Below are 27,693 nucleotides of genomic sequence, written 5' to 3'. Positions count from 1 at the left end.
AGATGTAACAGCAGCTCCTTGATGCAGAAAAGCAGTGAACTTACTCCTTTTGCCCTCTGCTGCTCCCAGCTGCAAGTGTTTGCGCTGTTCACCTCTTCTAGCCTTGTGGAAAATATTTTCTTAGGGTGTTTTATAGTTGAATCAGTCTGCAAATGGGAATCTGAGAATTAAAACTGATGCAAGATCAACACAGGAGAGGAAGAGCTGAAGGGAAGTTGAGGGAGAGATGGAAAAGAGGTGGCAGCGAACTGTTAGACCAAACCATTATGTCTGTGAAACCACAATTTTAGAGTCTGGCTTTGCATTGTACTTAGTCTGAAGCAACCACAGGCTGCCATCAGAAAAGAACTATCCTTCCATTATCCCAGCCAGGCAGGTTTTATCAACTTGTGTTGTGCTGGATCTAGCTCACATGCAGCTGCAAAGTGAATTGGACCAATTCCTTCATGAAATGGAAAACTAAGATACAGAAGAGTTGTTCTGGTTTTGTTTTTTTTTTGTTTTGGTTTGTTTTTTTTTTTTCCTTTTTTCCTTTCCCCCCTCTGATCAGTCTACCTTTAGTTTCGTGATTGCTGGATCTTACGTAAAGGAGGGGAGTGGAAGTACGTGATTAGGAGTTACTGAAACATGGAGGAAGTAGAACAGGACCTTTCTCTCTAGCAGCTGCATTATATTTAGTGTAGTCTAACATGAAAATGCACTGTGGGTTATTAGCCTTGTCCTTACAATCTGAAGGAATCTGGAGATGTTGATGAAATTTCCCTCCCTTTCATTGGTCTGATTTTATATATGAGGATTAAAAAGGGACTGTCCAGTCCACACGCTTTTAGGAATTTGTCTTCAGGCTTCTGTTGCTTCATTTTGCTATGAAGAGGACTTGCCAGCTCTGAGTCTGAGAAAACCGGAGTCTTTTCTGTTCCTGGCTTAAGTAGTTTCAGTAATTCTTCTGCTGTTTACTACTGAACGTTCTTTTACAAAGTCTGAGGAACGGTGTGTATGAACTTCCCTGGGGATTGCAGCAGTGATGCAGTGGCACATGAGAGGAAAGGCAGTTCATAAGCAATTGGGGGTTACTGACAAAGGGCTGTGCACCCCACACAGAACACTAGCTTAAATTCCTGAGTTATAAATGTGAGCTTTTGTGCTGAGAGAATAGTAAGTGTGTCTTCAAAAGCAGTTGTTCAAACATCTTTCTACCTTTTTCTTCATTAGCTGAACTCCTTTGAGCAGTTGTGTATTAACTACACAAATGAAAAGTTGCAGCAGCTCTTTAACCACACCATGTTCATTCTGGAGCAAGAGGAGTACCAGAGGGAGGGCATAGAGTGGAATTTCATTGACTTTGGCCTGGATCTGCAGCCCTGTATTGACCTCATAGAGAAGCCGGTAAGCTTGTTCCTCTACCATTGAGCAGCAAAAAATGGCTGCACTGATTTTGTCACTGAGCATGTAACCTCTACCTGTAGACTGGTAACTAGCTTTCTGGCTTTTATAATCTTCTACTGACACTGTGGTATGCTTAGAAGAAACAGTTTCCTCTTTGTCTGAAAGTCACCAATATATCTGTTAGTATCAGTTCTGTAGGAAATATTGCATAAAAATAGATCTAGTCAGCCACTTTTTCCTCTCATAAAATTTGTCTTGGTTTCTGTAGATCTGTGTGGTGCTAGACATGTGTGTGTCTTACCATAAGTAGTGTGAACTTTCTTACGTAACTGTAAGTGTGATGAGAAGCTGTGAATCTGTGTTGCTTTAATTCTGCTGTAATGAAACTTGGAAATTTGTAAATTTCGTAGTAGATGTTCAAATAGTAAGGACTAGTTTGTGAAATGTTCTGCTATGGTCTTCTGCATTTAGACACCTGGGTGTTTGGAGAACAGTGTGATAGTGTTCATTCTATTAAAAAGATTTTTTTTTTTTTGGCTGTGTAAAAGAACCTACACAAATGTCATGGAACAGACCTTCTCACAAATGTTCAGAATTCAGATGAGGATTTTGAAGAATTATTAGCAATTTCTGTTAGTTTGGAAGTAGTTGAACTGATACCACACAACAGGTGAAGGTGATGGGGACCAGGCTTAGGTATCCTTTTCTTTTTTTTTTCCTAGCCATCTAAAGGTGTTAACTATTGGTGTAGTCATGTGTTTAATGATGTTTTGACATTTCTTTTCTTTAAGGCTGGGCCTCCCGGTATACTGGCCCTACTGGATGAAGAGTGCTGGTTCCCAAAAGCAACAGACAAAAGCTTTGTGGAAAAAGTTGTACAAGAACAAGGCACCCACCCCAAATTTCAGAAGCCAAAACAGCTGAAAGACAAAGCCGACTTCTGTATCATACATTATGCTGGCAAGGTAAAGAATTAGAAGCTAAAATGTGAACATTGGAATGTCTGCTGCATTTTCTGATGCATAACGACTGCTTCTTAGAAATAGCTACTTTCCAGAATGGCTGCCTATGGGAAACCCGTAGAAGATTTCACAAGTTGTTGCGTTGCTGTGGACCTTAGCGGGCCTGAGGGGATTTGCCTGCAAGTTATGTATGTATAGTTGAAGACATGTCAAACTGACACCAATTTAAATTTGTTCTCTGTGACTTGGTGAGATCGGAGGTACTTTTCAGAAACCTTGCATCAAGACTTCATCACCAAAAATGATGATGCAGTAGTTTTTTTGTGTCACACTCTGGGTGGTGCAAGCTGGCATTGCAAATCCATTCTCCTTACTGACAGAGCAGAACATGCAGCTGTTTGTTAGGGTTTGAAATTTGTAGGTATGCTTGCTTAGATGGCAAATCCATGAGTGATTAGGTAATCTGTTGTTGATTGCGCAAACCTCAGTGCTACTTTTATAGACTTTGCAGGATCTTGTTGCATCTTGTGCTGCAGAAAATTCCCCCCCCCCTCATTTCTTGACATGTTTATCTTCTCCAGGTGGATTATAAAGCAGATGAGTGGTTGATGAAGAACATGGATCCGCTGAATGACAACATTGCTACTCTTCTCCACCAGTCATCGGATAAGTTTGTGTCTGAGCTGTGGAAAGATGGTATGTAATTAAGCTTAATCTCATTTGTTCTCTCTTGTTTTATGTGGAAGAGTTTGTTTGATCATCAGAAGTCTGTGATGAGCTGTGTTGTGCTTTTCCCTGAATATTAAGCCACCAAGATGAGCATTATCTGGAACATCTTTTGCTTAGATCATGGAATTGCATTAACAGTTCACTGTAACTCAAGAGAAAGGTTCACTTGCATCAACTCACCTTAAGCTAGCTGCATATATAGCAATTATTTCTTGAAACCAAGAATGCCAGGATAAAATATGAATGCATCATTATGTCCCAGCAGCTTGCATAGCTACAACAAACACAAGATCTGAGGTTGAATCTCTGTTTTCAGTCCTGGAACTAGTGTGTTCTTTCTACAGTGTTGTTCAGTATTTTACTCTACCTTCTCTGGGTTTATCTGCTTTTGAGTCTTACTGTTGCTGTCACTTTCTGTGGTGGGTTTTCCTTGATGTCTCTGTCTGTTGCAGAGATGCAGAACGTTCAGAGAGCCTATTTCTATCAACACTTTCCTATTCTTCATCTAGAACCAGGTGACTGAGAAACCCAGCTGTCGTGTCGTGTGTGTAATGCATCCTAGAGCCATGCAAGAAACGCTTCCGTTCACTTCTCTTTGTCCCTTTGTCATACCTGCTTGTCGTTCTTGTTCATTTCCTCTGCTTTGTGCTAGTAGCTCCTCACGGACTTTAAAACAAAAGCAAAACTCACCTTGCAAGTGGATAAAAGAAAAATATGGACATATTCAGGTGCTAAAGGTTGCTCTTGCAAGACTTGCGTAGGAACAGCTAAAAGCAAATCCCTGACAACTGTTTGAATGTAGAGCTAGCAAGGCTGTATTTCTTGCGAGGTTTCGAAGGAAGATTTCTGAGACTGCCTTCAAACTGAAATCCAGTTTAACATTGATGCTAGTGCTGGGATTTGACTTCAGCTGCTGATCGTTTAAAATAAAGTTAGTTGGGCAAAGGAACTTGCACTGCATGAAAAATGGCTGTCGGAAACTTGTGCCTAACAAGGCCTTTGCTGTGTGAGACTCCTTTTGGACTTGAAATGTCAGCTGAACCACAGCTTATCAGTTCTCATTTGTTGTTCTTAGCTGGATCTTCTGTTGCAAATGACTGTCGTTTTTGCTGTCTTGATGTGGACTGCAAGGCTCAAGATTTTTAAGAGGATTGTTCCAGCCACTATCTGGGACGCTCTTCTGTGGATTTCCCTGTGACGTCGTCTAGTAACATAACCTTCTTTTCTTTCTGATAAGATAACCTTGACCCTATTCTACTAACAGCTGCTCTAGAAGTGAGCAGTTCCAAACTAATATTAGCCATAAATTAGAGTATCCTTTCTTGTTTCTTCTTTTGTAGGTGTTTCTCTTAGCATTTTTTTTTTTAATCAGAAGCCAGTTGAGCACAAGTTGATGTATTTTCTGAAGTGAGTGTTGGGAGCCTGAGTATAGGTATCGGCCAACCACTAAAGATAAAGTCAAGTAGGAGCTTGAAGCCCTTAATAAAAATGTGCCAGGGGTGTGGAAATTTATAGCGATACAGTTGGTTTTGATTGAGAGGGTAAATTTTTATCTCCATGTACAAGAGCAATGGGAAAAGTAATGCTTTAGTTTCTTCTTGCTCCTGCTAATCTCAGATCTAGCTGGCTTCCGTTGAAAGAAAGGATCTGTGGAGTACACCTGTCAAGGTGATAGCTTCATCAGTGCTTGGATGTCACTGCGGCATAGTGGAGAAACTGTTGAGGCAGGGAGTTCTGACTTTCTTCTGGAGGTATTGTTCATGTGTCTGTCCTAGAATACTTGTACTCCAAAAATAACTCAAGCAGTGGTATCTTGGCCTTTGGTTTCTGTCATGCCTTTTACTATGTTTGCTCAGTTTACAAGTAGATGCGGCTTTTCTGATCACCGGTCATGCCAGTAGTGCCTGGAATGGAAGAGCAAAGCTGGGCTTTTTCTCTAAGTGTGATCCCTTCTGGGTCAGAGTTAACTAATAGTTGACTCTCCTGGGTTAGCAGCTAGAAATCTTGGTTTATTGTTTTTCATTGTAACCTAAGCAAGTAGAAGCATCTGAAACTCACTTGTAGATTGCTCTTCCAGAGCTGCCATCCAGAGCATCAGTAGAATATGTTTGGGAGTAGGTTTGACTCCATCACTCAAACTGCCTGTAGTGAGCTGTTGCTTTTTTTTCCTTCCTGCTCCTATCCCTGCACAAATTCTGTACAGGAGTCGACATCTGTGTAGAGATGAAGCAAAAAGGATCCTGCAGCTCCTCTCATTTATCCTGTTCTACCCAGATGTTATTTGTACATTCCAATGCTGCCTTTGTTTGTGACAGAATTTTAACCCTCTCTTGTGCTCTTTCTAGTTGACCGTATTGTTGGACTGGATCAGGTAGCTGGTATGTCAGATACAGCATTGCCAGGGGCCTTTAAAACCAGGAAGGGTATGTTCCGAACAGTGGGACAGCTCTACAAAGAACAGCTGGCTAAACTGATGGCTACCTTGAGGAACACCAACCCCAACTTTGTCCGTTGCATTATCCCCAACCATGAGAAAAAGGTAAAGACAGTTGTAATGGTACAGCCATGCAGTCTTACATGGGCTTCCTGGGGCATGTCGCTGGGTTGCTATCTTTTCTCAGGCTTTCCAAGAGATCTTAAAGAGGTCCTGTTTTCTCAGGATGTCTTTTTAAGGTCATCCTAAATAACTGTATACTTGCCAGAATTTTGGAGACTGATCTTTGCAGTTCTTAAGATGGCATAAAAGATTTCAATTGTTGCTAACTGGAAAAGAAAGAACTGGATGTGTTACAAAAAAGAAGGGGAGTCAAGGGGGTAAGCTGATTTTGTAAAAGCTTTGTGGTATTTATAAAATATACTTTTTCCTCACAAGGCTGGAAAACTAGATCCTCACTTGGTCCTTGACCAGCTTCGCTGTAATGGAGTGCTGGAGGGAATCCGTATTTGTCGTCAAGGTTTCCCCAACAGAGTTGTATTCCAGGAGTTCAGACAAAGGTAAGGCCTAGAAAAGAATCTGAAGCAGTCTTTACCCTGGCAAAGTTAAGACCTAAGTGCAAAAATTGAAGTATTTTATTGCAATTAGATTGCCGCTGTTTTCAAAGCCAGCACATTTGTCCCTTGGTATTTCCTGACACAAAGCCTCCCAAAAGCATCTTTGACTTCTCTAGTAAACGTGTAGTTAAGGTGAGGCATAGAGGACCCCATCTAAGACTGCAGCTTCATACTCTGTTGACCAGAGATGCAGGTTTTTTTTTTCTAACAAGACTGTAAACTGTCAAACTCATAATGCCATAGGAACACATTATTGATTGTTTGTTGTTGTTTTCAAATATTCTTGTGTAACTAGTCCAATGCTTTCTCCTTTTCAGATATGAAATCTTAACTCCAAATGCAATTCCCAAAGGCTTTATGGATGGAAAGCAAGCTTGCGTGCTGATGGTAAGACATCCCAGAAACTCTACTTGAAATGAATAAACTTCATGGGTGTGGTTTGGAAATCAGAGTAGTGCACGTTAAGTATATCTTATACTCACAGAGCAAAAGTCCAAAGTCAAATGTTTTGTCTGAGAGGAGGAGGATGCAAGAAGCTTTCTCTTGGTTTTGCAGATGGAGGCTTTTGACGAGCATGAGGTTCAATAATCCTAGGCAAAGAGGACCTTTGTTTCCACAGATGCATGCACTTAGAGATACCAGCAGTATTCATGGAGTAAAAATGCTTAGAAGCATTAATGTTATCTTTAGCACGTGCTTAAGCTATCAACTTCAACGAACTTTTTGTAATGGCCTGCCAATGACAAATGCTGTCAGTGAAAATTCCAATGAATTTCTGCAGAACGTCTGCTTCAAAGGAAAAGCTTTGGCTCTGGAAAGCTACGGGAGACTGAACTGGATTTGGCTATAAGGGATTCGCTTTTTTTCTGTCTTAAAGAAGTATACCTTATTCCTCTTAACTAGTAGAAGTGTTGACAGCAATTTCTTTAAAGGACAGGAAAGTTTGTTGGGATGCCTTTTTCTGACAAAGATTAGGACCGAGGCAGAAAAATAGGAAGGATCAACTGATGTGTTTCCTTTAGGAAAGGAAGAGGGCTCTTGGGACTAGGCATATGTTCCTCACAGCATCCTTGTAATTCTGGGTACCTGATGTGGTGCTGTATTAAACAATACTTTCTATCATGTTATCTGTCTCTGCTTATCTCCATTTTATGCTGTGCTTGGCTGAGCTCAAATTCCCCTGACTGGGACAGGACTTTATTGGGAGCTGGAAACTTTGGCCTGAGTGACTCATTGTAGGGAAGGGGTATCTTACAGCCATGAAACACAAATGTGTTTTGTGAAGTTTCACGTGAAAAAGTCTTTGCAGGAGATTAATTCTTCTCTCTTTCATTTTAGATCAAAGCATTGGAGCTGGATTCCAACCTTTACCGGATTGGACAGAGTAAAGTGTTTTTCAGAGCTGGAGTCCTTGCTCATCTTGAAGAAGAGAGAGACCTGAAGATCACAGATGTTATTATTGGCTTCCAAGCATGCTGCAGAGGCTACCTGGCCAGAAAGTAAGGACTATATTTTGTAAAGTAAATGTGTATTTCTCCCATTCAGGTACAAGATTCTCTTTTAAAAAAAAAAACAATTGACTAGAATTTTATTTTTGTTAGAAGGGCCGTGATTTATTTATTGTATATAAGAGTTGATGGTGTTATAGGGTTTACTGAGCTCTGTAATGCTGGATGTCTGGTACACCATACTCCGTGTGGTGCTATCCCACATACTACCAGAGCAGAGTCCATTCCTCTCTATAGCAATACTATACAGCAGGCAATATTTTTGACAGAAGTTCTGCAAACTGCAAATGTGAAAATTAAAAGGTCTTAGTACAGTACTGATCCAGGAGATGTAGGATTTCTCTTTAAGTTATTAGGTAGTACTGCAAATGGTACGGTTCTGAAAGCAAAAGTAGTCTGTCAGATTGACAGGAAAACACACTTTTGTTTCAGATCTCCCTTTTTTTGAAGTGAAAATAGTGAGGCTTTTCAGATTAGAACAGATAAGGGAAAAACTTTATCAAATAGGAAACTGAATAAAAGAAAGGATAACCACTTTTGCCTGAGCAGAAAAAAAACTTCAAAAGACAGAGGAAGTTCACTGGAAATTTTGCTAGTGTTTTAGGAGGGAACCATCTAAAGTAAAAATGTACAGGAATCTAAGAAAGGGCTTGGTGGAGAGAATTGCGTGCTGCTGTGGGTTTCTTTGTCTGACCTACACTTAATCTTGCAGAGCCTTTGCCAAGCGGCAGCAGCAGTTGACAGCCATGAAAGTGCTTCAGAGGAACTGTGCTGCCTATTTGAAACTGCGGAACTGGCAATGGTGGAGGTTGTTCACCAAGGTAATATTTTTCCCTTTGCATTTTGACAGTTTGGTTGCAATTTCAGCTTCTTGGGTTGAACCAGAGCATAAAACCTACTTCCTCTACATTGAGCTGACTTGCAGCTACGCCTTGATTCGTTTAGGCTGAGAATATCATAGTATATTTTATAGCTATGCAGTATGCCTCCATAAACCAAGTGCAAGGCTATATCCAAGTAATGTTGTGGAAAAACAGAAGTCATCTTTTAATATTTGATGCCTAAGAAGCTTAAGAGGATCACTTGGTTTGGTGGTATGGCACTTCAAAGAGTCACTTGCTACATGGCTAGTCAGTTTAGCTAGACAAAAATTGTTAATGCAGGGATGATTTGCCATCACTTTCTCCAGGGTTGTAAGAGCAAAGGAAAGGCACCGAGGTCTGATCTTGCTGTTAGACTTTGTAGATGTTTTACCTTTGTAAAGACAACGATTGCATGAAGAAATGGCCTCTTTTCTAAATGTGTGGGATTGCTTGCTTTTTAGCCATGAGACTTCATGGCTAAATGAGAGTTGAGAGCAGAGTTTAAACTTTTCTTCTCTTTCCTATGAAATGACTTCTTAAGGGTTTTTTATGGGGGAGTACAGAGATGAGTGGTGTTTGGTTTTTGTTTACATTGACCTACCTGTGAATTTCCCCACTGTATGGCAACTTTTTCTTTCTCCTGCTTATTGCTGCTTAGCCCTTGAGGGTCTGGAATTTACCCCATCCTTTTCTGATGCATCCCATCTTGGAGGAAAAGTTGGGCAGGCAGAAAATGTGTTATTGGCAGAGTAGATGAAATCTAGTCCTCTGATCTTCCCAGTGTTCACAACAAAACAATTGGTCAGTCCTTCAAATATGACACGTATTTAAAATGTTGTTTTGTTCAATGCTTATCAAGTACAAGAGCATTTTTTTTCATGTTTTGCTTGTTCCTTATACACATCTCTTTCCCTTGGTTTCCCTTTCAGGTGAAGCCCCTTCTGCAAGTAAGCAGACAGGAGGAGGAGATGATAGCCAAGGAAGAAGAACTAGTAAAGGTCAGGGAGAAGCAGCTAGCTGCAGAAAATAGGCTGAGTGAGATGGAGACCTTCCAGGCCCAGGTGAGTTTGCAGATCTCATGTGTAAAAGTCATTCTTTCTCTACCTGCCCAACTGCTTGAGACCTCCTCCTTTGCTGAATTGATCTGGTAGATAAGCTGTAGGATTCCAGTTTGCTGGAATATGTGACTTGGCTGCCATCTTGTTCAATTTTCTTTGCCCTTCTTCCCAGCTCAGTTCCTCTAGCAGGTCAGTTTGTACTGTGACCACCTTGTTGCCCTTCTATAGCCATTATGTGAAGAAAAAGTCTCCTTTGGCTGTGTGTTATAGCAAGCTCGTTGAATTCAACATCATCGTTAATGGAATCCTTTTTGTTTGGAACGCAGAAGGTGACAGCAGGGGAAAACTAGACAATCTCCTTATTTCAAATGGATATGGTCTTGAGAAATTTATTAAGGCTAACATAATATGTAGTTTCAGTGTGTGGTTTGTGAAGGAGAACAAACATTTAAAAACTATGTTTTGATACTTAGCTTTTGGTTAGCAGCAGGAGACTGCTGCAATGATTAAGACTGTAACTGTGGAACACAGAAGCATGTAACTTCAGTTAACGCAGATTGCTAAGTGCTTTGGTAAATTGGAGCTTGTATTATTTCTGGCTCTGTGTCCAATATAGCTAATGGCAGAGAAGATGCAGCTGCAGGAACAGTTGCAAGCAGAAACTGAACTCTGTGCTGAAGCTGAGGAGATAAGAGCCCGCCTGACAGCCAAGAAACAAGAACTGGAGGAGATATGTCATGACCTGGAAGCAAGGGTGGAGGAAGAGGAAGAGCGGTGTCAACATCTGCAGGCTGAAAAGAAGAAAATGCAACAGAATATCCAGGTAATGCCTTAGGAATGTTGTCTCTTGTCAGTGAAGAGGGTAGTAAGGGTTAGTCGTTCTTTTGTCTCAGCTTGGAGGAAAACGAGAGAGAGAGAGAACAAAAAGAAAAAAGCATAGAAGAATCTATCTGTGGAAATAGCAATAGAACACAGCACATCTGGTGCTGAGCCTGAAGCGTTCAATCAGACATCTGGAATGAGCTGTTCTGTTCTCGAAGATGACGATGGTGGCCACTTGTCAAATAATTAAGCAAAGACTTGTCGAAGCCAGGTGTTTTAGGAATGGTAGTATTCTTCTTTGCAAAATCGCATTGTTTATTCTGCTAGAAAACTTGTTTGTTACAATGCAGTGTGTTGCATAAAGTCATGATAGAGATGTCACTTCTGGAAAGTACTAATAATACCATGAAAGAAGGGTAAAGAAAATTTCCAAGTTCTAGTATTGCTACTGTGCTGTTACACTGGTTAGTGAGCAGCACTGACAAATGCCTTGCTTTTCTGTGGGTGCTGTGAAGGAACTGGAAGAGCAGCTTGAAGAAGAGGAAAGTGCAAGGCAGAAGTTGCAGCTAGAAAAAGTGACCACGGAGGCCAAACTGAAGAAACTTGAAGAAGATGTGATAGTTCTGGAAGATCAGAATCTCAAACTGGCTAAGGTAAGACTCCTGCAGCTTCTTACGCAGGGTAAAGATGCATGGGTGTTTCTCTTGGAGCCACCTACCAAAGGTTGACCTTTCCCAAATTAAGGGGAAACTTCTGAATGAATTCGATCTTGTCTTTGACAACTCTGACCTGAATTTGTGAAATTACCTGCCTGCCTGTATTCTATATTCTATGATATTTAAGTAGCCTTTATAAGGAACCATCCATGAGCAAACACTTTCTGCTACATTGTTATGCCAAACAGTGTCAAGTTATTTCATATGCAGTCTTCCCTTTCAGCTTTGAAAGGGCTATCAAATACAAATCTGTAAGTATTTATTTGAATACTATCTGTAATCCTTAAAGGATTTCTTTCATTTCAAATTTCCTTGTAGCAGGAGTAAGCACCCATGACATTGATATCTTTAAGCAGTCAGGTCTGGAAAAATCTCATGTAATTCCAGCAACTGCTTTGACACTGCCTTCTTCATTCTGCAGGAAAAGAAACTATTGGAAGACAGAATGTCTGAATTTACAACAAACCTGACAGAGGAAGAGGAGAAATCTAAGAGTTTAGCCAAACTCAAGAATAAGCATGAGGCCATGATCACAGACCTTGAAGGTGGTTTTGGTTTTGTTTTTTATTGAAGGCAGATCCCGCAGAGGACCGGCCTGTTTAGTTTTATGTGGTTTCTTGTTAAAATTTGTTTAACTTCAGTATCATTTCTAGAGTTGTAGTCCTCTCCAGTTTCTGAGGGGTTAAAAATTAGTCTATAGTGTGTATGCTATTGATCGGTTTGATAGAGCTGTTCAGTGGCTGGCTGAAGGTTATGTGCCTTGTCAGCTGAGCCCTTGATCTAAATAAAAATCCTCTCCAAAACAGCAGGCCAATGGAGAAGAGAGGCTGGTTCTCTCTCTTCTCCCGCTGTGGAAGTGTCTCCACTTTTCTACTTCCAGCAGCATCAATCTGTCAGGGTTAGTGCTGTTTCTGATATCCTGTTTGCACAAGTTCTTCAGGGTTCAAGCTAGAGGCACTTTATCTGGAGACTGCCCAGGTTAACGCAGCAGGAGCCAGCCTATTTAGTTTCAGTAAACGGAGAGCAGACCTTGTGTTCAGCATCACTTAATGTCTGTGTGGTGTGGGTGTTGGGAGAGACTGGCATTGTTTATTACAGTAAAAGGGGGAAAGTGTGCATCTTGGCTGTAAGATGAGGGAAAGGGAAATTGCCCAGATGTGTTTTGAGGGCAAAACATGGGGGTGGTTGAATGTGTAGGTCTTGATGGAATAATGCACTCCAACTACAGTTTGGACAGTTGTGTTGTTATGAAAGAAACTATTGCTTAAATAGTTTTGTTTTCTCTGCTTGTACAACATTCTTTGAGTATGTGTTGTTGGTGTAACTTATGTGTCCCCATCTCCATCAGAACGTCTGCGACGTGAAGAAAAGCAGAGGCAAGAATTGGAAAAGACTCGTCGAAAACTTGAAGGGGACTCCACTGATCTGCATGACCAGATTGCTGAGCTGCAGGCTCAGATTGCAGAACTCAAAATGCAGCTGGCCAAGAAGGAAGAGGAGCTGCAGGCAGCCTTAGCTAGGTGAGAACCTGACCGGCGGGGTTCAGGGACCACCAGGTTGTGAAGTATTTCTTGGCTTGTGTCACTTTGGAACAGGGACTGAGTGGAATCTGTGGCTGTTGTGTTTCAGCCTGTGAACTGTTAAGATTCATCTCCTTGGCATTAGAGTTCTTTGGCTGCTGCTCAGTGCTGCTTTCTCTGCACAGAGCTAGGCTGTGAATGTAATGTGCACTGCAGTAAGATTTCAAAGGGGGCTAAAAAGTAGTGGCAACACACTGTCTTTCTGGTAGTTGTTATATTCATCTATTCAGTAAAGTGTCCAATTTCCAATGTAAAATGGTGCTTTCTTTTCTGCTTTCTTCTGTTGTCAGTCTCTCTCTGTCCCCTTCTTTAAGGTAAGTAATCGTGCTCTCTCAAGTACTGGGAAATAGAACTTAGAATTTGTAGATGATATGTGGATCAAAGTTTGAGTGTAATATTGTAGAGCTGACCAATACCAGCTTTTTTCTTGATTGTTCTTGGTAGGACAGGTGGTTTTAACTTACATACAGTTTAAATCTGGCTCTAACCAGAACCCTATATTGAACCACAGGGTGGAAGAAGAGGCAGCTCAGAAGAACATGGCCTTGAAAAAGATCAGAGAACTCGAATCCCAGATCACTGAGCTTCAGGAAGACCTGGAGTCAGAGAGAGCTTTCAGGAATAAAGCCGAAAAGCAAAAGCGGGATCTGGGAGAAGAGCTGGAAGCATTGAAAACAGAGCTAGAAGACACGCTAGATTCTACAGCTGCTCAGCAAGAGCTCAGGTAACTCTAGCATGTTGCTGTGTTGTCTTACTTGGGTTTGGTTTTGACTTTATTAATAAATACTGCCGTATCCAGTCTCATACCAAAGCAAGTCTTTGTCTTTATCAGGGTAGGCTGGTTAGCAGCCTCAGTGACTGTATAAGGAGATAGTGTGCAAGCTGTAGTCAGGACTGCATAACTTCACCTGATGCAAGAAAGTTAATTTGCTCCCTAACCATAGCGTTAGTGATACCCCTGAAGTATTCATACTTCTAGGCTATTACTTCTTAGTCTGAAAGTAATATTGCCAGTTTGTGCTTAAGAAGGGTGCAATGCTAAGTTCTAACTTTGAAGAATGTCTTTATAGCTTGTAGGGCTAAACAGACATTAGCATTTTTCTGCATTGGAGATGCTGTTGGTGGATATACACCTCTGTTTGATTCTCTCCTCGGCACCTAAATGGAATTTGTGAATTTTGCAGGTCAAAGAGAGAACAAGAAGTAACGGTTTTGAAGAAGACCCTTGAAGAGGAGGCAAAGACTCATGAGGCTCAAATCCAGGAGATGAGGCAGAAACATTCACAAGCTATTGAAGAGCTGGCAGAGCAGTTAGAACAAACCAAACGGGTATGTGGAACAGAAAACACAAGGCCAAAGCGGTCAGCCTCCCTGAAATGGTAGCTGCTCTATGACCATGTCTTAACGGTGCAGAAGAACATGAAGTGTTCATGGTAATAGGCTGCTGATATGTGTGCTTTTCTTTCCTTGGTAAATCATTTTTTTCATTGTAAAGCGTACATGAAGTTGTTTTACGTAGTTACATTCATTCTTTTTTCCCATCAGGCATGTTATACTGCATAGCCAAGACATGCTTTTCACTGCTAGCACTTGTTGACTTGTACAACCTTTAATCTGGAAGTATGATCTCCTGTATTGTTGTCTTCTCTGGTAGTTACATTGTCTCCTACTTATCAGCGGCAGGCTGTTCACATTGCATTTTCTGAGTAAGCAGTCTACAACTTAGCTGCTAAACATGCAACATCAGCTTGCTTGTTGGAGGAGGGGGAGGGGAAAAAGTACTCAGTGGAAGGATCCTGCCATGTCTGAAGTCTAATATCTAAAGGGTTTTGCTGGGTTTTTTTTTGTCTTCTCTTCAGGTGAAAGCAAATCTTGAAAAAGCAAAACAAGCTCTGGAAAGTGAGAGGGCTGAACTGTCCAATGAGGTGAAGGTTCTTCTGCAAGGCAAGGGGGATGCTGAGCACAAGCGGAAAAAAGTAGATGCTCAGCTCCAAGAACTGCAGGTGAAATTTACAGAAGGTGAAAGGGTGAAGACCGAACTGGCTGAGAGGGTTAACAAATTGCAGGTGAGTGGCATGGGTTTTCCTTAGCTTCTGATTCACGCCAGGCTAGAGAGAAAAGGCTGTAGGATGGTACCTCTGCATAGCTAGATCAAAAATTTTGTTCCTCCTGAGGATAAAGTTACTAGAAAAAGCAAATTATAGCTTGCTTCACAAGGACTGTGCAAACTCCTTAACTCATTGCCAGGGCAGGACACTTGGATCGATGTCGCTTATCATGAGTAGTGCTGAGAAGGTGAAATAACCAGTTGCCACTGGAGTTTTGTAAGCCTTAAAGTATCAGCATGTCTGCTTCCCTTCAGCCTGCAGCGGTCTGTACAGTACGGTTCTTTAAACACTGAGCTGCTTGTGGACCTAGAGCAGCACAAACAGACTGGTAACTATTCTGGAAGACAGTGTCTTGAAGCTTTGAAATGTGGTTGATGGTGATGGTAATGTGGAAATTTAGGGTTTTCTCCTCCTTCTTCAAGGGAACAACAAATCCCTTTGACTCACATGGAGCATTGTCTTCTGCTTTCTCCTTTTATGGAGGGCTGTCATTAAAAGTTGAGCATTGCCAGTGTGTGCACTATCTTTTGGAGTGTGCAAATGTAGTTTTGAGACTCTACATATAATCCTGAAGCAGACAGTATAAAATAGAAGATAATTAGTTTAATAGAAGTCTTTAAAATTCTTGCCAGGCTGTCTAAAATCTCATATAGGTCTTAAAAAACCAAAACCAACCAAACAACAGGCTGTTGCAACAGAAGTGAACCTAAGTAAAAATCTCCTTTCGACCTCTCAGATTTCATCCCTGGGACTTTGGAAATGATGCATTCATTCCCCTGAGAGATTATACACATGCCTTACTGTTGAGAGGTGCCTCAGTTTTCACTTTTGAGTCTTGTAGCTGCTCACCTGTTCCTGGCTTTTTTTTTTTTTTTTCACTTGCTTGCTGATACATTTAATAACTCATAATCTGATCTCTCTCAGGTCGAGTTGGACAATGTCACAGGTCTTTTGAACCAGTCCGACAGCAAATCAATTAAATTAGCGAAGGACTTCTCTGCTCTGGAATCACAGCTTCAGGATACACAGGTGAGACTGGAGAGAGTCCAGCGAAGGGCTACGAGGATGGTGAGGGGACTGGAGCATCTCTCCTACGAGGAGAGACTGAGGGAGCTGGGCTTGTTCAGCCTGAAGAAGAGAAGGCTGCGAGGGGACCTAATATATACTTACAAATATCTGAAGGGTGGGTGTCAGAAGGATGGGGCCAAGCTCTTTTCAGTGGTGCCCAGTGACAGGACAAGGGGCAACGGGCACAAACTGAAGCATAAGAAGTTCCATCTGAACATGAGGAAGAACTTCTTCCCTCTGAGGGTGATGGAGCACTGGCACAGGCTGCCCAGGGAGGTTGTGGAGTCTCCTTCTCTGGAGATATTCAAGACCCACCTGGACAAGGCCCTGTGCAGCCTACTGTAGGTGACCCTGCTTTGGCAGGGGGTTTGGACTAGATGACCCACAGAGGTCCCTTCCAACCCCCACCATTCTGTGATTCTGTGAGAACTTTGGAAGCCAAGGTGTCTGTGTGTGGTGCAGCCACAGTGTCCGCTACAAATTCTTAAAGTGAGAAATCACTCTGGGCACCATTAAATACTGGATATACAACACTTCAAAGGATTGGTTCTAGCGTTGTTTTTTTGCTAAGGGGTTATAATGCATGGTATTGAAAACATTTCTGTGGAAAATAGCTGTTTATCTTCCTTGCACTTCCTCAGTATGTGGAACATAAGTAACTTGCCCTGTCTTAGATTTAGAAGTCCTCCTATATGGTCTTTCTGCTTGAGAGCTCTTTAATGCTAGAACTGCACTGGAAGACTAGGTTCTTGTTTGAGATCTTCAGAGTCAGTGTTTGACAGGGGTTTTGTGTGTGTGTGATTTCTGGTGAATTTGTAAAGTCAAGCAGAAAATTTTATATCCCAGTGGATGTTGAGGAAGTGATACTCAAATAATTTGGTATTTTTTCAGGAAAAAATCATGTTTAGTCTTATACTTTGGGATAAAACAACCATTTACGGTTAATAGTTAATATGATTGTTTTGGTACAGAATGGAGTACCAAACAGAAGATTGGAAGGGAAAGGAAGAGCGTGACAGACCTCAGATACTAAGTAACTTTGAACAGTCATTGATGATCTGTCTACTTACTACTCTTTTAAAAAAAAAAACAGACTCAAAGATAGTGGAGAACACAAAAAATTATGCACTAGTTTGAAGACTGGTCTTATTAGTCTCTACAGATCCTTCAGTTCAAGCACTGGCAGCATAAGTCAGTGCATGTTGTTGGTAAATGACCAGTGTCTTACAGTCCTGCTAAGACCAACGTTGTTTTTAACCATGCTAAATCATTTTAGCCTGTTGTCTATTTCTTTGATACTTCAATATGGGAAAATCATGTAGTAGAGTATAGTCACGCTATTGTTGGGAAAGGTTTTAATGCTTTGTGTGCTATTCGTAGAACTCCAGAAAGGACTGTGGATGGCTTCTGTAGTGAAGTAGTGTAATCATGAAAGTGCATGAGAGAACAGGACTTTTCTGAATATTTTGTTTCTATACTGACTCACTGGGAGACAATTATTTAAATTCTGGCTTTGGCTGTCATATCTATGAAATAAGTTGCATACTTAAACTCAACTTCAGAAGTACTCATTCTGGAGACAGAGTGGGTGAGGACTGTGAGCCTTTAAAGCCAAGGAGTGGTGCTGAATTCCACTGGGGTGTTTGCTTTATAGGAGCTGCTGCAGGAGGAGACTCGCCTAAAACTGAGCCTCAGCACTAAGCTGAAGCAAATGGAGGACGAGAAGAACAGTTTCAAAGAGCAGCTGGAAGAGGAGGAGGAGACAAAGAGAAACCTGGAGAAACAGATCTCTATTCTTCAGCAACAGGTACAGTCTGCATCCCATAAACCAATGACTTTTGAGAGGAAGCGTTGGTGCAGGTCTGTCTTGAAGGAAGTAAAATCTAAATGCAGAGTTGACTTGTAGTAACAGAATTTTTCTTAGGAAAGGGCGATCCTGCTGATTTGGGTGAGAGAGGAAATGAAGAGGTCTCTGATGATAATCATATGAACTGCTTGCGGATTTCTATCCAGGAATTCCTCTGGGAATTCTGTCATATAGTATTATTTGAGGGGTTAATAGTACCTTCAGAAACGAACAGACTTACTTCCTCAACTTCTGGTGCCAGGAAACTATATATAGCATTATCTGTGGCATGGCGTCATGTGTGATGTTTTCTCTCATTCAGGCAATAGACGCAAAGAAGAAGATGGATGATGGTCTGGGCTGCCTTGAGTCAGCAGAGGAAGCCAGGAAGAAGCTGCAGAAGGACTTGGAGGGCTTGAGCCAGCGTTATGAAGAGAAAACAGCTGCATATGACAAGCTGGAAAAAACAAAGACCCGCCTGCAGCAAGAGCTGGATGACCTCGCTGTGGACCTGGATCATCAGCGGCAGATCGTTTCCAATCTAGAGAAGAAGCAGAAGAAGTTTGATCAGGTATGACTTCAGTCACTGGGCATTCAGTAGCTGCATCTTATTGACAGGTCTGCTTTAAGAATGCATAAGCAATACTGCTTGGAGAATGCATATTTATTTCTGATCTGAGGCATAGCATACAGAGTGGAGAAATAAGCTTTCATAGAAGTAAATTAATTCTGTTCCATGCATCAAAATTTTAGTGATGCTCCTTTTCCCAAAGGGGTAACGTTAATATCAAGAGAAAGATCAAGTTCAAAGTGTTGTCTGCAGATCATCTTTGGGAGAAGGCTGGAAGTACTAGATTGGAGGCCTGGGGAGTCAAAATCGTATTCATTTGGGGTCAGCACAGTTATTAAAGGTGGGATGACATGCTTCATTCTTTGAAGGTCCATATTCTTGGTTTGTTCTGTCCATGGCAGAACACTATTAAGAATTCAGTAGCAAAAAGATGCTTGTTTACCTTGATAGAAAATTGTCAGTAATTTCGCAGAATACTGATACTGTGCTCTTCTAGCTGTTGGCAGAGGAGAAGAACATCTCTGCCAAGTATGCAGAAGAACGGGACCGTGCTGAGGCGGAAGCCCGTGAGAAGGAGACTAAGGCCCTCTCCTTGGCCAGAGCCCTGGAAGAAGCCATAGAGCAGAAAGCCGAGCTGGAACGAATCAATAAGCAGTTCCGCGCAGAGATGGAAGACCTGATGAGTTCAAAGGATGATGTGGGGAAAAGCGTAAGTGTGAAGTTAAAATGTCTGGGCAGGAGATGTCACACAGGTGATACTGTTAGTTTGATACTACAAAAAGCTTATGCTAGTGTGAACACAGAGTAATGTAGCAGAGAATACTGGACACATTGTGAGTTTGTGAGTCTTATGTTTGTATTACATTAGTAGATGGGAAAGATGGGTTGGAAAGAGTGTGGAAATGACCCAGATGAGGTAGTGGCAAACTGAAAATTAACTGATATCATTGTGGCAGAGATAAAGGTATGATGTGAGCCTGATACGTAAAATACAGGGATTAGCTAGGCAATGGAAGACAGTAACCCAAATATTTCATGACAAAAAAAGAAACACATTATTATAAGCAGGAATGAAAAGAAAAAGTTCAGAGGCTGAAAAGTGTTTTCTTGAATTCTGTCAGAATTGGAGGTGTCCAGCTCTGATAAGTCTGCAGTAAGTCAGGACTGGGCTAACAAACGCTTTTTTTCTTTCCCCTCACCACCATGCATACATGACCATAACCAGTAGGTACACTGGCAGCTTGCAAGTGTGCAAGCAGCTGGCTTTGAGGGGTAGCTCTGCCCTCATACAGGGGACAGATGCAGTGTTCTTGTATCCCGTCTTATGTGATTGGCTGTTCATAGACTTTTTTTGCTCTTAGAATAGGTGAAATTGTCTGCACTTTTTGAGGAAACCTCACATGTGGTACTGTGCTGTAGGTCCATGAGCTGGAGAAGGCCAAGCGAGCCCTGGAGCAGCAGGTGGAGGAGATGAAGACACAGCTGGAAGAGCTGGAGGATGAACTGCAGGCCACAGAAGATGCCAAACTGCGACTAGAAGTGAACCAACAGGCCATGAAGGCACAGTTTGACCGGGACCTCCAGGGACGTGATGAGCAGAATGAAGAGAAGAAGAAACAGCTGATTAGACAAGTAAGAATTGCTCTGTAAATCCTGAAAGCGTTCCATACACAAAGGCACTTGTGTCTGCAGACAGACAGACACTGCCAATCCAGATTCTTGTTAATGGTAACTCTCCAGGCAGCGCTGTAAAGCTGTGAGAGACTTTCCCTCTTGTGTGCATGATTGTTCAAACAGCCTTTGTGTATCAAAGGAACCTGTGTGGCTTTATTAGCGAGGAATGTTAACCTCATCCCCCTGCCAGGAAGAATGAAAACAAGTCACATGCTTGCGCTTATGTACAGTTTGAAAGGGGGATGTGAAAACTGGCTCTTGGGAAGTCAAGGAGGTGAAATGCTGATGCCTGGATTTCTCCATACAGGTGCGTGAGATGGAGGTGGAATTGGAAGATGAACGAAAACAGCGCTCCATTGCTGTGGCTGCCAGGAAGAAGCTAGAGATGGACCTGAAGGATTTGGAAAGCCATATAGACACTGCTAACAAGAATCGTGAAGAAGCCATCAAGCAGCTCCGCAAACTGCAGGTCAGAAGCTGCGGCTGTTCTAGCTGTCAGTGTAGAGCATTTACCCAGGGAAATAAGATACAAGGTTTCACCTCATGAGAACCATACATCAGTGTCACAGGAGCAGCAGGGCCTTGTAGCGATTTGCCACAAAAGATGTATTGGCGTTTCAGACATCCTTCTAACCCCGATCTGCCTGTTTAGCTCCCTGGGAGACAAGCTGCAGGGAAAGTCCGGTCTAGTGCTTGCCTCACATCGGTGGGTTTGGAAAGGATTGTGGAGCTGCAAAGCTAGAGGGGCTTCAATATCACTTAGACCTTCTCCTGCCCCAAGGCACTTCTGTTATGCCTTTGTAATTCCTACAGGTATTTGTCTGATCTGTTCCTAGGAAAAACTCCACATCCTCCCTCAGCTGTCCATTCCATGGCTTCACAAGAAAGCTTCCTGTAGCCTCTCTTCCCACCCTCCCTGTATCTGACAAATTTTTCTTTTTTCCTGCAATTTAAGCATTCCCGTTTGCTTCCGTTACTGTTTCTCCTTGTTACTTGTTAAATGGGAAAAGGATGGTTCCTTTTCTTTTTGCAGCAGCCTTTTTGGTAGCTGAAGAGTAACGAATCCCTGTTTCCATTTTCCCTCTCTGTGCTTCCCGTAAGATAAACAAACCCAATTTGTTAATGTGGATGCTCTGAAACTCATCCTTTATTGTTTGCCCATCTCAGGCACAAATGAAGGATTACATGCGGGAACTGGAGGACACACGTACTTCCAGAGAAGAGATCTTGGCACAGGCCAAAGAAAATGAGAAGAAGTTGAAGAGCATGGAGGCAGAGATGATCCAATTGCAGGAGGTAATAGAACATGCATGCAAGTTAAGGGGTTATTCGTTTTCTTTGGCCAAGAACTAAGTGTAGCAGTCTAAGCTGGAGTGCTTATTTGCTTTCTTTTGTGCTTTTTGCTCTGCTCAAATACAAAGTCCACTTCAAAATGCAGAGTTTGGCCCTTTTGTGACAGCTTGATAGGAGTGTGCAAAACAAAGGAACCTGTGGGGTGGGAGGGGAACAGACCATGTCTTATAATTAAGTCTGGATCTAGCTAGAGACCATACCACCAGTTACCAGTAGCTACTTTTTCCTGTGCTGCATTAATTGGTAGCTTCCCACTGGATCACTGACCGTCTCGTTTTCATTCCAGGAACTTGCAGCTGCTGAGCGTGCCAAGCGCCAGGCCCAGCAAGAAAGGGATGAGCTGGCTGACGAGATTGCCAACAACAGTGGTAAAGGGTGAGTAATGTTCCTTGTTTAAGGGTGGAGGAGCTGGTTTCAGAAAATACTTTGCAGGCTGTTACTTTTGTGTAGACTGCAGCGTGCGCTGTATCCTCTCTGCTCTTGAAAGACTGAGCTTACTCTGTAAAATTAGAAGCCGCAGGTTTTCCCTGAGGCATTAATGCCACCAACACTGCTTTATTAATTCTGTATCCTACAGAGCACTGGCCATGGAGGAGAAGAGACGGCTGGAGGCCCGGATAGCTCAGCTGGAGGAGGAGTTAGAAGAAGAACAGGGCAACACAGAGATAATCAATGACCGGCTCAAGAAGGCAAATCTTCAGGTACCTGTTCAGGCTGTGTGTGCCAGTAGGGGCCCTCTAGTCTGTAAATTGTCAGACTGCACTCTGAGTAATGCCAGCTGCTGCTTTGTGTACGGTACCGGCCCTCAGAGGCCTGTAGATGCGAGCAAGGTGAAACACCTGAATACCACAAGAGAGAAAATAGGGTGGGCAGTCGGACCTCATGCTAACTCACTGGGTTTGATCATTTAAATCATTGGGTAGCTGGAACAAGCTCCCAAGTTCATAAAAAAGGGTCTGGAAGGTTGTTTTTTTCTGTATTAACGGATTATGAGAAAGATGATCTGCAGCGTGCTGCTCCAACTTGGCATGCTGAACAGTGCCACAGTATGTTTGGAAAATGACTTTTCTGCCAGTTCTATGCTTTTTCAAATGGACTAACCATATGGAATTTGTTAGGCTGCTATAGAAACCATGATGTTAATCTGCCTGTTCTCTGTCATATTTTATCTGTCTGCCTCTGAGAGTCAGGCATGTTGTTTTCTCAGCGCTCCAAAACCAAGGAGCTAGGCTGATGATTTCCCAAATGGCGTGTTCATTCTGATGGGTGAGAGCACAGTTCTCTACTTGGTTGACTGTCAGCTAGAGCCCTGGCTTGGAATTGGACTGAGTTCATGCCCTTTTGCCTTTGAAAGTCAGTATTTTTAAGCTGCTGCTTTGTAGTGGAAGTAGACAGACAGCAAATAAATGATAAATAAGTAAAGCACACGTATTGGATCCACTTGCCTTGGGATTTTTGTAATTCACTAAGGCTGATAATTACTGCGTTAAGAGCCAAACCATGGCCTTCACACCAGAGTGTGTTGTACTTGATTGGCAAATTTAGCCCTAAGAGGAGGTTGATAAACCTGTTATTCAAGGAATTACTTTGAAAATCTGAGTAAACGAAGATACTTTGAGGAATGCCCTGCCCAGAGAGAGCTCCCTCTGTGTCAGAGTTATTCCAGGTATTCAGCTCACCCTGAGGGTCCTTTTTTTTTTGCATGTCAGCATGTGTCTGCGAAATAAATCAGCCTTTCAGGTTGGAGTGTTCGATATGCTGAGTACTACTTCTCTCTGCAGATTGATCAGATGAATGCGGACCTGAACGCTGAGCGTAGCAACGCGCAGAAGAATGAGAACGCTCGCCAGCAGATGGAGCGCCAGAACAAGGAGCTGAAGCTCAAACTGCAGGAGATGGAGAGTGCGGTCAAGTCCAAGTACAAGGCTAGCATCACGGCCTTGGAAGCAAAGATCGCGCAGCTGGAAGAGCAGTTGGACATGGAGACAAAGTACGTTCCTAGTAGAAACACCCTGTCTGTTTTGCAAGCCTCCACCCAATCCAGCATTTTAAACTCTTCTGAAGAAATTCTGATTTGTCCGAGTGAGGGCTTCATTCTAGGTATTCTGGGTAGCACAGAAGTAAGATCTTGGCAAACCTTCATTGTTTTTCACTGCAGAGACTGCTAGCTTCGTCCAGACTTAACCACTCCTAAAACTGCAGCTGTGATACACTTGCTGCCCCTCTGTAGCTTCAAGAAGGGTCACATCTGTGTGATACCAGTGCCTTTTGGCCGTTTCTGGGAAACATTGGCTCCTGTCCCCTTTGTCTCTAAGTTAGGAGGACTTCTGCTGTCGTCTTTGTTTCTAACTTGCCCAGGTCAGGTCGTCTTATTGGGGACAAGGGGAGATACGTTCTTGTCCGAGTATCTCTGTGTTTCTGTGTAGGGAGCGCCAGGCTGCCAGCAAGCAGGTGCGCCGTGCCGAGAAGAAGCTGAAAGATATCTTGCTGCAGGTGGATGATGAGAGGCGTAACGCTGAGCAGTTCAAAGATCAGGTGTGTATAGTTACCTGCAGTGTCGGTGAGCCTTCTGGTGGGAGGATTTCCCTCCTGTGACCGAGGTGTCGTCTGCACCTAAGAGGGCTCTAGCATTAACCTTACTGTGGATTTGTCATCTTTTCCCTCAGTGTGATAGTTAGAAGGTGATGCAGGTGAAAATGTAGTGTTTTTAAGGAGGAGCTAGGGGCTGTCAACTCATGGGCAGCTCCCTTCAGAAAGGGAAGAGGGGGCTTTGGAAACTGCTTTTTGCTGCTCTACCTCCCATGCTGTCACTCTGGGGAAACACTGATCCCTTTTCCCCACACATGCTTAGGCGGACAAGGCAAACATGCGCCTGAAGCAGCTGAAACGCCAGCTGGAGGAGGCGGAAGAGGAGGCCCAGCGAGCCAATGCATCCCGTCGGAAGCTCCAGCGTGAGCTGGAGGATGCCACTGAAACAGCTGATGCAATGAACAGAGAGGTCAGCTCCCTGAAGAGCAAACTCAGGTAAGGCAGAGCGCTTGGTGCAGTGCCTTGGCAGCAGCCACTGCGGCGTAGTCTGACTGCAGCTGCCCACAGCAGACAGCCTGGCCAGGTACTTGGAACAGAACCGTAGAACGCTTCAGGTTGGAAGGGACCCTTAGAGGTCATCTAGCCCAACCCCCCTGCAGCGAGCAGGGACATCTGCACCTCGAGCAGGCTGCTCAGAGCCCCGTCCAACCTGGCCTTGAATGTTTCCAGGGGTGGGGCATCTGCCGCCTCTCTGGGCAGCCCGTTCCAGTGCTTCACCACCCTCAAAGGCTTCCTTACCTCTTCCCAGTGCCCTCCCTCTCCGGTGAGTTGAGTGAAGTCTTGTGTTGCTGATGTACTGTGTGTCCCTTCCCAGGCGCGGGGACCTGCCGTTTGTCGTGACACGTCGAATTGTCAGGAAGGGTGCCGGAGAGTGCTCCGATGAGGAAGTGGACGGCAAGGCAGATGCTGGTGATGCCAAAGCTACTGAATAAGTCCTCCCATCTGACCCAGGTTACACGTGGAGTGACCCATCCACCCTCCCCTCTCCCACTGGACTTTCAGCAAACCCTCTCCTCCTAAATTGGCTGGGAATCTGCAGAGCAAGCCCAGCTCTGTGTATCTGGAGCCATCGGGCATCTGTGTTCCTAGTTTCCTCCTCTTTCCAGTTTCCTAATCCTCTTTGTATTTAATGCCAAAGAGTCGGGGGTCTGAAATCTGACCAGCAGTTTGGCCACGACAAAGGCCTGCAGAACTGTCCGTGCCATGTCTGCTGGTGAATCCTTACACAGTTTGGAGGGAGCGGGGTTAGGGAAAGATTATTTTTGCTGTAAATCTCCTTTTGTCTTCGATTCTAGCTGCAGGGAAGCTCCTTCCTGTGTTCTTTCCCCGCCCTCTTTGTTTGCTTTCGGCAATCATGTTCAGTGACCTCAGACTTCTGCCTCTCTTAATCTGCCCACCCACGTGGTTTGGGAGCAGTTTCAGGAAAACGGTGTGCTTGGGCCATGGCAATTTGCCCTTTCTTCTTTCAGATGTTTCCAGGGAGGGGTGAAGAGGGAAGCTCCTCTCGGGGCCAGTTACCTGGAGGACTTGCCAAAGTTGTCTTTTTCTTTTCTCACTTGTGCTGTCTGGCCAGATCTCTGAAGTGCAATGCTGTCCTGTTAGCGTCTCTGCCTCTGAGCGGTTCCATCTAAGGGAGCGTGGACCAGCCGCTAAGGACAGGCTGGGGAAGCAGAATAATGTCCTTGTGCCTGTCTCGGAATCTCGGGGGGACCGAGTGTATTTAATGGTAACAGACAGAATCTGGGGGAGTTGAACAGGGTCGTGGGCAGAGGGGGGGGGTGAGGGGAGGGAAATCCTTCTTTTATTGACGTGTCCAAGCCTCTTGCACCTGCTCTGTAACCAGGGGTTGGGATTAGTTATTGTGCACCATTGACTAAGAGTATATTAAAAACCCTTTAATCTGCACAGATATATGTAAGGCCTTTGTATCTCTCGTAATAAGTAATTAAGAAAAAAAAATAAAGGTCTTTATCACTGCCTTTCTATTGGGACCATGGTTATATATAGATAGTCTTTACTTTTCTACACCGTACACTGGTTGCTGGATTTACCTGTATTATTAACCATATTGTATATGCTGCATTTAGACCTACTTATGAGCGAAGTAAAAATAATTAAATATGAAGCGCCATACTGTATGCCTGAAGCACTCAATGCAGGAGCCTCGTGTCCCAATTGCTGTCACGGAAGAAATTAAATTTTTTTTTATATATATATAATAAAAGTGCCTTAGCATGTGCCTCAGCTGTGTGTCACCACTACAGTCAGTAATGGTTTACTGGTGCTCCACTGATGTTACCAATAAAGATTATCCATGTGCTGCAGTCTGTGTGCGTGTGTTGCTGCGCCCGCCCTCCCTCCCTCGGCGCAGCGAAGGCCGGACGTGTCCCCTCCGGAGGCAGTGCCCGTGGTGTCAGAGCACCGAGCCGCTCTCCGTAGCCAAAATGGGGCGTTACCGTGCCCCCGGGGATTTCGGAGGAAGGTAACACACCTTGTTCGCGTGCTTCCGGAGGGTTACCCGTTCGAAGCGGGAGGCTGGGAACTCGAGCTGAGCTAGTTCTGTTCTTGGCCTGAAGATGGTATTTCTGAGCCCGTAGCTAACAACGGTGCGGACAAACTCTCTTCTTCGCTTTTATTTCCAGTCCCTGGAGTCGCCGGAAAGCGAGGTTGGTGGAGGAGGTGATAGATGTCTAGAAGTCTGTCTGATCAATGGGTTGTCAAAATTGCCTTTCGCTCATCTTGCAGCTCGTCTCCAGAAGATCTGCTTTTTGGTATGTTTTTGCTAGAAATCGAATAAGGAACTTGTGGCTGTATTCATCTGCCGGTCCTTGGCCCCTCAGACTGCCCCGGGTGCTACAGCCACAGCGTCAAAAACCTGAGCGTGACGCCAGCGCCCGATGCCTGTAACCTCGTCCCTCTCATCCTGGCTGGCAGAGACCTGAACCTCGACGAGGACGTCCCAGTTAAGGGTGCAGCTGGGGCTGGGCCAGGCCACGGGCAGCAGCGCTGGGGAGGGATGCGCTGGTGTTGGCGGCGAGGGGCAGGGCGCAGCCAGCGAGCGCTGCTGCCGAGGCCGGTGCTGGGAAGCAGCGAGCGGGGAGGGAGCAGGCGTGTCTGCCGCTCCCCAGGGGTGGGATTTCTCTCTGAGCAAACGCTGAGCGGGGAAAAAGTCTTCTCATTACAAAAATACTTTTTCCAAAGTGTCCTGCAGAAAAACGTAGGGCATTTTTGTGAACATCCTGCCCTTTAAATTACACTGAAATTGCTCTCCCGTCGTATCGTGGTCCGATCCAAGGCCAGCGGGCCCGGCAGGGCGGTGGTGCAGAGCAGAACCTGCACGCAGACCCTGTCGCGCTCCGGCTGCTCTTGGTGCCCTTTGCGCTGCCACGTGTGAGCCGGCGTCCTGCTTGGGTGCCGCTCGGCCCAGTGCGAGGGGGAGAGACACTTGTGTGTCTCTTTCCAGTGGCACCGTGCTTTCCCTCAACTTTCCACCCTTCGGGCATCCCCCTGGAAGGCCAGAGATCGGTCTCCCACGGCATTTTCCACTTGGCGTAGCGTGACCTTGAGCTAGCTGTTCCTCATGGCCCCAGCTTTGCTCTGTGGATCTCCAGAGCTGCCGGATGCCTCGCACAGGCTTTGCTGAGACTTTGGGGATGGCCTGAGCAGGTGAGCGGTTGCAAGTGCTGTAATAAGCAGGAGTGAAAGAGATGGAAGTGGGACCTGATCTGCAGGCCCTGCGAAAGAGTTGTTCCTGGCAGTCAGCACTGGAGCTGTCTGTTGCCTGCTGGTCCCAGTAGGCACTGGAAGGG

The 27,693-nt window shown here is 44.0% G+C and overlaps 1 protein-coding gene across 1 annotated transcript in view; it reads left to right on the top strand.

The window, feature by feature from the left end:
- Positions 1–26,208, top strand: part of MYH9 (myosin heavy chain 9) — a 71,801-nt gene extending 45,593 nt beyond the window's left edge. Inside the window, exons 13-41 of the mRNA XM_075429445.1 lie at positions 1,213–1,386; positions 2,178–2,351; positions 2,930–3,044; positions 5,423–5,616; positions 5,950–6,071; positions 6,446–6,515; positions 7,467–7,627; positions 8,349–8,457; positions 9,429–9,560; positions 10,174–10,380; positions 10,895–11,032; positions 11,517–11,640; positions 12,444–12,615; positions 13,187–13,399; positions 13,860–14,004; positions 14,535–14,741; positions 15,708–15,812; positions 17,506–17,658; positions 18,020–18,268; positions 18,765–18,977; positions 19,688–19,900; positions 20,250–20,411; positions 21,110–21,238; positions 21,582–21,670; positions 21,873–21,996; positions 23,077–23,285; positions 23,722–23,830; positions 24,147–24,319; positions 24,699–26,208. Coding sequence (XP_075285560.1) covers positions 1,213–1,386; positions 2,178–2,351; positions 2,930–3,044; positions 5,423–5,616; positions 5,950–6,071; positions 6,446–6,515; positions 7,467–7,627; positions 8,349–8,457; positions 9,429–9,560; positions 10,174–10,380; positions 10,895–11,032; positions 11,517–11,640; positions 12,444–12,615; positions 13,187–13,399; positions 13,860–14,004; positions 14,535–14,741; positions 15,708–15,812; positions 17,506–17,658; positions 18,020–18,268; positions 18,765–18,977; positions 19,688–19,900; positions 20,250–20,411; positions 21,110–21,238; positions 21,582–21,670; positions 21,873–21,996; positions 23,077–23,285; positions 23,722–23,830; positions 24,147–24,319; positions 24,699–24,816 — 4,503 coding nt within the window. The 3' untranslated portion in view covers positions 24,817–26,208. The remainder of the gene's footprint in view (positions 1–1,212; positions 1,387–2,177; positions 2,352–2,929; positions 3,045–5,422; positions 5,617–5,949; positions 6,072–6,445; positions 6,516–7,466; positions 7,628–8,348; positions 8,458–9,428; positions 9,561–10,173; positions 10,381–10,894; positions 11,033–11,516; positions 11,641–12,443; positions 12,616–13,186; positions 13,400–13,859; positions 14,005–14,534; positions 14,742–15,707; positions 15,813–17,505; positions 17,659–18,019; positions 18,269–18,764; positions 18,978–19,687; positions 19,901–20,249; positions 20,412–21,109; positions 21,239–21,581; positions 21,671–21,872; positions 21,997–23,076; positions 23,286–23,721; positions 23,831–24,146; positions 24,320–24,698) is intronic.
- Positions 26,209–27,693: the final 1,485 nt, after the last annotated feature.

The sequence above is a fragment of the Opisthocomus hoazin genome, chromosome 8, assembly GCF_030867145.1.
Source record: "Opisthocomus hoazin isolate bOpiHoa1 chromosome 8, bOpiHoa1.hap1, whole genome shotgun sequence".
Lineage (NCBI taxonomy): Eukaryota > Metazoa > Chordata > Aves > Opisthocomiformes > Opisthocomidae > Opisthocomus > Opisthocomus hoazin.
Note: the sequence above shows the minus strand (reverse complement) of the source record. Positions and strands in the feature narration are given on the sequence as shown.